The sequence below is a fragment of the Oncorhynchus tshawytscha genome, linkage group LG03, assembly GCF_018296145.1.
Source record: "Oncorhynchus tshawytscha isolate Ot180627B linkage group LG03, Otsh_v2.0, whole genome shotgun sequence".
Taxonomy (NCBI): Eukaryota; Metazoa; Chordata; class Actinopteri; order Salmoniformes; family Salmonidae; genus Oncorhynchus; species Oncorhynchus tshawytscha.
The window spans coordinates 13,188,836-13,200,160 of record NC_056431.1 but is presented as its reverse complement, the minus strand read 5'-3'; the positions used below and the strand labels follow the sequence as shown (position 1 = coordinate 13,200,160).

Sequence of the window (11,325 nt, the reverse complement as noted above, 5' to 3'; positions counted from 1 at the left end):
AAAATGTGTTTCGAAAAAGAGCGCGTGGAACAGGAAAAACAACACTTGCTAGCAGCTACTCAGCTAGATAACAAACAAAAATGTTGCCTAACATAAAATCATTGAGAATGTTGCTTAACAGGCGATTAAAAGCGGCTGTCGACGAGCTATTCGGGGCAGTTGAAACAACGATAGCAGAGTACCAGCAAGAATTATGCCGTTCAAAAGAGGAGAAAGACCGAACGATAGCAGAGTTCCAGGAAAAAATGTCCCGTTCGGAAGAAGTGAACGCCCGGCTACAGAGGCTGCTGGATGTCGTTCTTAAACCAGAAATAAAGTTACAGAGACTAGAAGGTGTGTTACTTATTAGCTAAGCCCGTAACAACCATCGTTTTATACAGATACCTAATGCATGTTGAGCATTTAAATTTGAGTCATCACTAGCAAAAATTTCATCCAATTGGAGACAGATTTTCATGCGTTTTTCATTCAAAAATCAGAATGAAGAAAATTTGAATTTTCCCCACCAGTAGTGTTTCCACCAAACGGAGTGTGTGACGACGTAGTGCACACAGTGTACTTTTTCATTTAAGGTTTCATGTACCGAATACAAATCAAATGTTCTATATGTTTCCATCACATTTTCAACTCTACCAATAGTTTCGTCACAAACATTGTCCTGTTAAATAGCAAATGTGTCTACTTTGGTCTTGGCACGTGTGTTCTAGCCAACAGCTCAATATATAGCCTACACTACAGGCGGTGCGGGTAAACTAGTCTACATGAGATTATTATGGAAAATAGCGAGAATATTTTTATTTGTCAAGCATCCGTCATCAGAATAATATTATTCGATATTATTCACCACCCTGTGAAATTCATAATTTATTTAATCTGTTGCCTAATAAACTGCATGGTTTCACGAGTCATAGACGACCATACACCATATCATCTCGTGACTCCAACTTTACTTAGATGTGATGTTTATTATATCAATATTTGCGCATAAAAGCGTTTGCATCGCCTTTTCTCGCATCACTTATTTTACCTACACAAAAATATCACATTATGTCGAACTAACAAATGATCTGTAGGCAGTTATACAACTGTACCTTCCAGTTTCCAACACAAAAGTTACATCTGGCTAGAACACATTTCTTGTAAGCCAGCATCTCAGCATTAGAATGTACTAGCTAAATATATCATGTTCTTTTTCCCCACAGACCTCCAGCAGCTCACTCTCTCCATCTCTGAAGAGGTTTCTCCTGAGCAGCAGGATTGTAGTCCTGGTCTGGGGCAGGAGGAACCTTCTCAGAGTAAAGTGGAACAGGAGGAGCTATGGGTCATCAGTCAGGGACAAGAGCAGCTTCAAGCAATGGATTATGATACTGATGATACTGATGATTCTGCTGATACAGAAGCCTGCATATCTACTACCAGAGTAAAAGGTGACTGTAATCAGAACCCAAGTCAGTCCTCACATCTTTACCAAGTTTTAACCCAATGTGAAGAAAACACAGACAGGGATGAGCTACCCAGCACCACAATGCAAATTGAACAGATTAAAACAGAAAATGTCAGTAACAGTGACTCTCAGCCCCCATTTGCAGTCAATTCAGACTGGTCTGATACTCAGATTGAGAGTGGTGATAGTGTTGATTGGATAGAGAGTGAAGGACCTCCACTCAAGTCAAAGAGAACACAGACAGAAGTTGGACCAAGATTCTGTACTAAAGTCAGAGAATCCACAAAGTTGTCCCATTTGAAATCCCCTATCCCCGGTAATGCTGTTCGTCATTGTAGAATATGTGCAAAACCTTTCATCACCATGACGTCTCTAGTGATTCATGCCCATAGACAGCTATCTCGGTGTGGTATCTGCGGAAGAACCTTTGAGTCTGTAGAAAGTTTGAAAGAACATCTACATTTTCATGTTGCAAGTACAGGATCACTTTCTTGTTACATCTGTGGTATATGCTTCACAGAGGATGAGGAGGTTTTGCTGGAAGAGCATATGAGCAATCACAAACTGTATCGCTGTCTTGTGTGTAAAGAACGTTTTCGATACTCGCCAGGGTCTGACTCACACCAGGACTCTTGATCAGGATTGAAAATTGAAGACCGCCCGATCTGGGCCTATGACCTCCAGCCTGAGCCTTTACAAGCAGTCTTTTTTTATTTTGAAATTGTAAAAACAATGTGAGGGAGGAGTAGCCTATATTGTCGTGATCAACTTGATTAAAACACTACAGCAGTTTTTGCTAAAGAAGTGACTCTGGTAAAATGTTGCAGTTCCATATCCTAGTAAAGGAAGCCTGAGTGAGGCCCAATGCAGTCTGTGTATCCTGAAATGTATTTTTTTTATATCAAATAAACTATTGAATGGAGAGTGTACCTTCTAATGCATAGTTACCATATGTACTCAAAAGGCTGGTTTCTCAGACAGAGATTAAGCCTAATCCTGGACTAAAAAGCACTTTCAATGGATATTAAGCTCTATTTTAAAAGGAAAGATTATAACCACAAATAGGTGTTGCTCCTGCTACTTTTTCTTCTTGGGGATGAATCTGTCTGAGAAACCATTCCAACATTTATCATGAAGGCCTAGAGAAAAGGTTACTTACTTGATGACCACACAAACCACAGCCGCCAACATAACCACCATGAGAACCAGCAGAGCTGCCACCACACTCAGAATGCTGGTCAGAAGCAGGTCTTAGGAACAGGAACACACACACAGGTCAGTATTCCCTGACATACCATTATCAACCCACTCACTAACATAATAATGTTTCAAATCTGGAGGCTGATAACACTTATTATAGAAAACATTAGGAACACTCCATGACAGACTAACCAGATGAATCCAGGTGACAGCTGTGATCCCTTATTGATGTCACTTGTTAAATCCACTTCAATCAGTATAGCTGAAGGGGACAAGACAGGTTAAAGAATGATTTTTAAGCCTTGGACAAGAACAGGGTATGGTAGTAGGTGCCAGGCATATTGGTTTGTGTCAAGAACTGCAACGCTGCTTGGGGTTTTCACGCTCAACAATTTCCCCTGTTTGTCAAGAATGGTCCACCACCCAAAGGACATCCAGCCAACTTGACTCAACCAGGGCCGGTCCTTGCCGTTCTGCCGCCTGTCGTAGAATTACAACATGTTAATCACATCACTTTAATATTAGAATGTATCCCTATATTAGTACATTCAGACTGTTATATCTAATAGGCAACAGAATAGTGTTCTTAGAACAGTGTTCTTAGAGGAGCCGCTGAGATTTTAACGCTGACAGTAGATTTACGATGGCTTGGTAATAAGACATTCCATTCCATGATTAGTGTCTGTGTGCCTGTATGTCGGTGCCAGGGAGACCCAATCTCCTTTTTCTCTCCCATATGCAGATGAACACTGAACTTAAATCATTTGAGCGAATGACCTCGTGTCTATGTTACATTACTATTTCTGTATAAACAAGCAGTAAACGACCTTGAGACAGAAACCAGTTGCGATGTAATCGTGATGTCTGTTGCATGAGAGCACAATGTACCTTTGTATAAATTCTCTCATCTGTGATTTGTCATGAACATCCAGGAGGTTGGACTTTGCTATAAAATGCTGTGGCTTAGTCCCGCTGGTTGAGTTCTCAGGGATGACCTCCAGGGTGGTTACTGACCAACTCCATTACGGCACTAATTAAATAATAAAGTTCAATTGTTTTGAAGAAATCTAAAAGTCTCTCATTTGATTAGAATAATTCCACCACACCCTAGGCAAGACCAAAAAATGTTGCTACCACAAAACTAGAATACTCCCAGTAAGTGAAAAAAAAAAGTTTAAAAGCCTGCACCAAAAAAGGTCACCCAAAAGGCATTGGTCCGTGCTTCCAAGCTCACTGAGGTGTAGCCTACAGTGTTGCCTGAAATTGAATTATATGAATGCCCATCTATTTGGTAAGCCTACCGTTTGTAAAACACAAAAAATGATGACAGGACCAAAAAAAAGACTTCCAAAAGATGGCGGCTCGTGCTTACTGGGGTGTAGCCTACCATGTGGCCCCCAATGGAATTTGATGAATTCCCATCCATGTACTAGGCCCACTGTTTGTAAAACAGGCCGTTGCATTGGCTTTATTAGTACGGATTCCTGTGACTAATCAATTTGGCTATTTAAGTTCTGATTATCAGCGTGAAATGCGAAAGTACTTTTTCCGCTATGATCAGCTTGTCAAAAATGGAGGGATACAAACTTGAAACCACTGATCACAGCAATGGGTTGAAACTCCTGGACAACAGTTGTGATTGTCCATTTAACTTTGACCTGTCCTGTTTTTAGGATATGTTGTTAACATTACAGCGCATTTTTTTGTTGATTGAGCGCCATTTAGGTTAGGCATTTTGATGGGAGAAACCTGCATGATGTAAAAAAAGTGTCTGTCACATTACATTATCATACATTTTCTCTCCAGTCTGTAGGCTACAGAAAAGGCCACATACTCGTTCTACCATATCCTATATCTGCTACATGACTCATGTCCGATAATGTTTTGGACGGAATGATGATACAGAGCCATAGCGATGTGTCTCCAACAGAACCCTGGACAAACTCACTGGGAATGGACAAGCAAAGTGGGCACTGCTTATCACAGGGCGGCATCAACGCTCACCTAAAAATCCCATATGCCACTGGTTGAGAAAAAATGTCATTGTTTGGTCAGTTTAGCTCATAAAATGGCCAGTTTAGCTCATAAAATGCCACCCTCGTCAATCTGCCGCCACAGGCAGCTGCATAATCCTACCTACTGAGCGAGTCCAAGCTCCAATGAATTCAGTTTGTTCTGAGGGGAAAATGGAGGGGTGCAACTCAATATTAGAAAGGTGTTCCTCATTTTTGGTATACTCAGTGTAGTAAGACCAGAATGAACAAAATATCAGAGAAATGCTGAGAAACATTGAGCGTTAGATTTTCACTGCAATTTCAAATTCACTTTAAACAAACAACCTATGGAGAGGGCCAGAGGAAGAAGGGAGTGAGAGGAGATAGAACAACACTGCTTATCATGATGACTGCTCCACACGGTCAGTCACTCACTCTTATCCTTGTGCAGTGTGATCTGTGTGAGCATGCTGAAGTCTCCTCTCTCAGGCATACAGTTGGACATGTTGAGGTAGAAGCTCTCTGAGACAGTGATCTTCCTGCCTGCCTCCTCGTCCTCCCGCCGGCTGTACATCTCCTCCAGGGAGCCCAGGATCTGCACCCTGATCAAATCAAATGTATTTATTTACAGCACATCATAAAGTGCTTTACAGTAATCTGGCCTGGACCCCACGACCAAGCAAGGAAGAAGCAGGACCACAGTGGCCAAGAAAAACTCCCTAGAATGAAAAAACCTAGCGAGGACGTCTCAGAGGGGTACCCATCCTCTTCTGGTTGTACCTGATGCACGTGTGGCGGTTGCTGCACTTGGGCTGGCTGATGTTGTCGAACATGAGGTGGGCTTCCAGCTTAGAGGGGACATCGACGATCCAGGACACAGTGGAGTAGGACTTCATTCCCACATGCCAACTAGGGGTGGCCAGGAGAGTTGGTACTCCTTGCTTTGGGCATACCGTGACAATGTATCTCTCTGTGTGTACACCAGGGGGAGAATAACATATTTGCAGTTACAGTGCTACTTTTATATAAAACAATTTATTAAAGATGTAACTTTATAGCCAAAAGTATATGTGGACACCCACTCACTGAACATCTCATTCCAAAATCCTGGGCATTAATTTGGAGTTGGTCCCCCCCCTTGCTGATATATCAGCCTCCACTCTTCTGGGAAGGCTTTCCACTAGATGTTGGAACATTGCTGCAGGGACTTGCTTCCATTCAGCCACAAGATTATTAGTGAAGTCGGGCACTGATGCTGGGCGATTAGACCTGGCTCGCAGTCGGCATTCAAATTCATCCCAAACGTGTTTGATGGAGTTAAGGTCAGGGTTCTGTGCAGGCCTGTCAGGTTCTTCCACGCCAATCTCGACAAACCATTTCTGTATGGACCTCGCTTTCTGCACGGGGCATTGTCATGCTGAAACATTGCCACAAAGTTGGAAGCACAGTGTCATCTAGAATGTCATTGTACGCTGTGGTGTTAAGACTTCCATTCACTGGAACTAAGGGGCCTAGCCCGAACCATGAAAAACAGCCCCAGACTATTATTCCACATTCATTAAACATTACAGTTGGCACTATGCATTCGGGCAGGTAGCATTCTCCTGGTATCCGCCAAACCCAGATTCTTCCGTCGGACTGCCAGATGGTGAAGGATAATTCATCATTCCAGAGGATGCCTTTCCACTCCTTTCCACTCCACAGTCCAATGACAGTGAGCTTTACACCATTCCATCCGATGCTTGGCATTGTGTATGGTGATCTTGCATTGTGCAACTGCTCGGCCATGGAAACCCATTTCATGAAGCTCCCGACGAACAATTATTGTGCTGACATTGCTTCCAGAGGCAGTATGGAACTTGTTAGTGAGTGTTGCAACCGAGGACAGTCGATTTTTACGCGCTACGCGCTTCGGCACTCTGGGGTTCCGTTCTGTGAGCTTGTGTGGCCTACCACTGAGCCGTTGTTGCTCCTAGGCGTTTCCACTTCACAATAACAGCACAGTTACACCTTTAATTAAAACATGTTACCTGCAATCTCCCTGGTGAAGGAGATGTTGAGTAAAGGGTGAGAGAATGGCCACCTCTCTTTCCCTCCAATTGTCGAGGCTGAAGCTGTGATGGACACGTTGGTGTGGACCTGGACTTTGTTTATGGCTCCCTGAGGGCAGAACTGACCCACGGTGGTGCCGTCATCGGCCACGGTGAGAGTGACAGAGCCGTTGCAGGGTTGTTCTGGCAGGGCCTGCCTGAGGTTGCCAGTAGTGGGCAGGAGCTCTACCGTGCCATGCTGAGGGGGACGGAGGATCCAGGTGACACTGCCCATGGGGGCGGGAAGACACCTCTCCAGGACGGGCACCGTCAGAGGGACAGGGGCTGCTGCTGCTGGGCAGTCCCTCCACTGACGGCACTCTGAGAAATGGAGAAGAGTTAAAGGATACAAACCAAAATAAAGTTGAATATATACAATGAGTTTATGGTGCCTTAGGATCTAAAGAAGGACAAAGTATTTGTTCATCCTAATTGTCACACTCCAGATATTGTTTCAAGTGTAAGGGAAGCAAAAATGTAGCATTGAATTGCAGTAATTGTTTAGTTGGGGCTTAAGGCCACAGTCACACACATGTTGAACGGTATATCATGTTATTCTTCTACGACATCAAGCCAGACCAACACAATGAGAAGTTAGTGACTGGGCGAGCAGCATAGTGTTAATAATAATGCTTATGGTTATATAACTTAGAGCAGAGCAGGGTTACTAGTTAGGCCTTAGTTCCCTATGATTCTGATGGCGGTCAGTAGCAGCTCCTGACTTGGGCAGTCCTGGAAGGACAACTGAGAGTCCCGGCGTTTGGCCGGCTGGAGGTCCGACAGCTTCTTCACCACTGCAAACCACCGTTACCATGGTGATACTTCACGGCCGGCTCCTCCTTCAGGCACAGCGGCTGGGTCTGACCCAGGAAGACAACCGTAGTGTTGTGTTTGGGAGGGACCACAAACTTTCACTCCATCAGGTCATCGTCAGGGAAACTATTCGGGTAGTTTGGAGAGAGCAACTCCGAAGATGATGTCCCTTCCGGTAAAGTCACTTTGAGGACAGAAAATGCTGAGGGACAATGATATGTTGATGAAGTGTCAGAAAATACAATGGAGATGTTACTGGGAAGCTGTAACGACTCTCGTTTGTTGAATGAAGAGTAGACCAAGACGCAGCGTGGAAAATGTTCATGATTTTAATATTCAAAAAACACTCAAACAAAATAACAAATGTGAAAACGTAAGCGAACATTTCTGTCAGGCAAAAAACACTAAACAGAAAACAAGATCACACAAAACCCAAAAGGAAAATGACAACTCATACATGATCCCCAATCAGAGACAACGATAGACAGCTGCCTCTGATTGGGAACCACACACACACACACACACACACACACACGGCCAAAAACAAAGAAATAGAAAACATAGACTTTCCCACCCGAGTCACACCCTGACCTAACCAAACATAGAGAATAATAAGGATCTCTAAGGTCAGGGCGTGACAGAAGCCCTATTTGTCCCTCGCTGTTACATGTACAGCTATTACAGTCCAGCTGTCACTGTTGACACTGGGATAAGATGTGTAAACCACAACTTCTGGGTGCTTGACTAAACATTATTCTGCCTACCTAGCTATATCATTACAAACCAAACTGCTCCTATAGATTGTAGAAAAAAAGAACAAAGGGATGTGCTGCTAGGATACGATAGTGGGGCTAAACACCCTTTTCTCATCTGGACTGACCACCGTAATCTGGAGTACATCCGGGCAGCGAGGAGACTGAATCCTCGTCAGGCAAGGTGGGCCATGTTTTTCACCAGATTTAGGTTAATCTCCTATAGACTGGGTTCCCTTAACACTAAGGCCGACGCGCTGTCCCATCTCTATGACACCGAGGAGCGGTCCATTAATTCTACTCCCATAATCCCGGATTCCTGTCTGGTGGCACCGGTGGTATGGGAGGTGGACGCGGACATCGAGCGGGCGTCATGATTGGAACCTGCGCCCCCACAGTGTCCAGCGGGACGTAGGTACGTGCCACTTGGTGTTCGTGACAAACTGATCTGGTGGGCCCACACTCTACCCTCTTCGGGTCATCTGGGAATTAGGAGGACAGTGCAGGGTCTTAGGGGGAAGTACTGGTGGCCCACTTTAGCGAGGGGCGTGAGGTTTTATGTTTCCTCCTGTTCGGTGTGTGCTCAGAGTAAGGCTCCTAGACACCTGCCTAGAGGGAAGTTACAGCCCCTCCCCGTTACAGCCCCTCCCCGTTCCACAACGGCCTTGGTCACATCTGTCGGTAGATTTTCTCACCGACCTTCCCCTGTCCCAGGGGAACACGGCGATCCTGGTCATTGTGGATCGGTTTTCGAAGTCCTTCCGTCTCCTCCCGTTGCCCAGTCTCCCTACGGCCCTGCAGACTGCGGAGGCCCTGTTTACCCACGTCTTCCGGCACTACGGGGTGCCTGAGGACATCGTTTCTGATCGGGGTCCGGTTCATGTCCCAAGTTTGGAGGGCGTTCATGGAGCGTCTGGGGGTCTCAATCAGCCTGACCTCAGGTTTTCACCCAATGGGCAGGTGGAGAGAGTGAACCAGGATGTGGGTAGGTTTCTGCGGTCGTATTGCCAGGACCGGTCAGGAGAATGGGCGAGGTACGTCCCATGACCGGAGTTGGCTCAAAACTCACTCCGCCACTCATGACCGGAGTTGGCTCAAAACTCACTCCGCCACTCCTCCACGAACATGTCGCCTTTCCAGTGCGTGTTGGGCTACCAGCCGGTCCTGGCACCGTGGCATCAGAGCCAGACCGAGGCTCCTGCGGTGTAGGAGTGGGTGCAGCGCTCAAAGGAGACCTGGAGAGCCGTCCAGGAATCTCTCAAACTGGCTGGTGGGCGGCAGAATGTGAGCGCTGACCGATGCAGGAGTGTTCCCTGCGAGTATAAGCGATGACGGGGATAATGACAGTGAACAGGAGCAGCAAGAAGGATCAACAAAAGGGGATGCAAGGAGCTTGTTGAGAGAGATTCTTCTCTCCTTTCACAAACATAATTTAACACAAGGACGCTTCCCACTGGGCACACCATTGTCATTTCAATGTGGAAATGTGGGTCATATTTGTTTGAGATGTTGACCCACTCAAAATGACAGCCATAATTTGTTTGAATTCCCAATGTATCACTGTGCTTTCAACCATTTTATAAGCACAACCAAATTCCAATGAAACAAAATGTCCAATTTTGTATTTAGTTGTCATCTAAATGTGTTATCACTGCACTTTCAACCATTTAAAAACACATTTAAATGCTTAATCTCATAGCACAACCAAATTACCTGGATTGCAGTTGAGATGACATGAAAGTACATAGTGCAAATGATCAATGCTTTTCGAGAATCTGCACAGATTATTAAACAATTGTGAAGATCTCCACAGACCTGCAACCTTTGCATGCTATCTTGAACATGCACGCTTTCTATGATTACATAAGAAGACATTTATAGTTGGTTATTACTGTATTGTCGGAACTAGAAGCACAAGCATTTCGCTACACTCGCATTAACATCTGCTAACCATGTGTATGTGACAAATACATTTGATTTGATTTGATAGTTACAGTAGGCTTGTCACACCTGACCATAGAGATCTTTTTATTCTTGATGTTTGGTTGGTCAGGGTGTGACTCGGGTAGGAAACTCTATGTTCTGTGTTTCTATGTTTTGGCCGGGTATCGTTGTCTCTGATTGGGAATCATACTTAGGCAGCCTTTTGTATTTTGTGGGTAGTTGTCTTTATTAGTGGCCTGTATAGCCCTAGTAAGCTTCACGTTCGTGTTTGTTGTTTCTTGTTTTGTTGGCGACATTTATAATAAAGAAAAATGTAAGCTCACCACGCTGCACCTTGGTCCGGTCATTTCCACGATTTCGACAAGCGTGACAAGGCTAACCTCACGTTGCGACCATGGATGTGTTACTCATTTTAAGGTTGAATTACATTAGTTTGTAAGATATACTTAATTTTAAGTTATTTACTCTATTACAAAAGTCATATTGAATTGTGTTTGGTTGACAACGCAACCAAATATCAACATTTAAAGGATATCGAATGCTTTGATAGTTTCATCTGAGCCACTGGCTTAATCCTATTCTTTAACGTTTCATTTTGGTTTAGTTGGAGACGTGAATCCAACAAACAATTTGTTAATTTGTAGACAAATTAATAGGCTATTTACTGTATCGCAAAAGTGATATTGAATTGTATTTTGTTGTCAATGCAACCAAATATCACTATTTGAAGGAGATTTATATTTTGTGCCCCTGACAGTCTGGTGTTAATTACAGTTGGTCTACAAATTAATAATTGATATGTTGGATTCACGTCTCCACCTCAACCAATAATCAAAGTTAAAGAATAGGACTAAATCAAATAAAACTTTATTTAAAGTGCATTTAATGTTTGATTTGATTTTGTCCTGTTCTTGAACTTTTCTTGGTTGAGATGACGATTTGAATCCAACATATAAATGATACATTTGAAGACAAACTGGAATTAAAGGCAGACTTATCCAGTGGCACGATGGAACTATCCAAGCAGAAGATACATGTCCTTCAAATGGTGATATTTGGTTGCGTTGACAACACCCGAACACAAGTCA

General features: G+C 44.0%; 2 protein-coding genes across 2 annotated transcripts; one reads left to right on the top strand and one right to left on the bottom strand.

Annotated features, from left to right (window-relative positions):
- LOC112227861 (zinc finger protein 394) lies at positions 1-2,373 on the top strand. Its single transcript, XM_024392815.2, has 2 exons — positions 1-333; positions 1,203-2,373. Exons 1-2 carry the CDS (start codon positions 81-83, stop codon positions 2,078-2,080), a joined length of 1,131 nt encoding a protein of 376 aa, XP_024248583.1. The 5' UTR covers positions 1-80; the 3' UTR covers positions 2,081-2,373.
- Positions 2,374-3,018: 645 nt separating this feature from the next.
- On the bottom strand, positions 3,019-9,420 carry LOC121840998 (CUB domain-containing protein 1-like). Its single transcript, XM_042306646.1, has 4 exons — positions 9,399-9,420; positions 7,451-7,522; positions 6,669-7,049; positions 3,019-5,608 (listed from the first exon to the last, which is right to left on the bottom strand). Exons 1-4 carry the CDS (start codon positions 9,418-9,420, stop codon positions 5,373-5,375), a joined length of 711 nt encoding a protein of 236 aa, XP_042162580.1. The 3' UTR covers positions 3,019-5,372.
- Between the last annotated feature and the right edge of the window lie 1,905 nt (positions 9,421-11,325).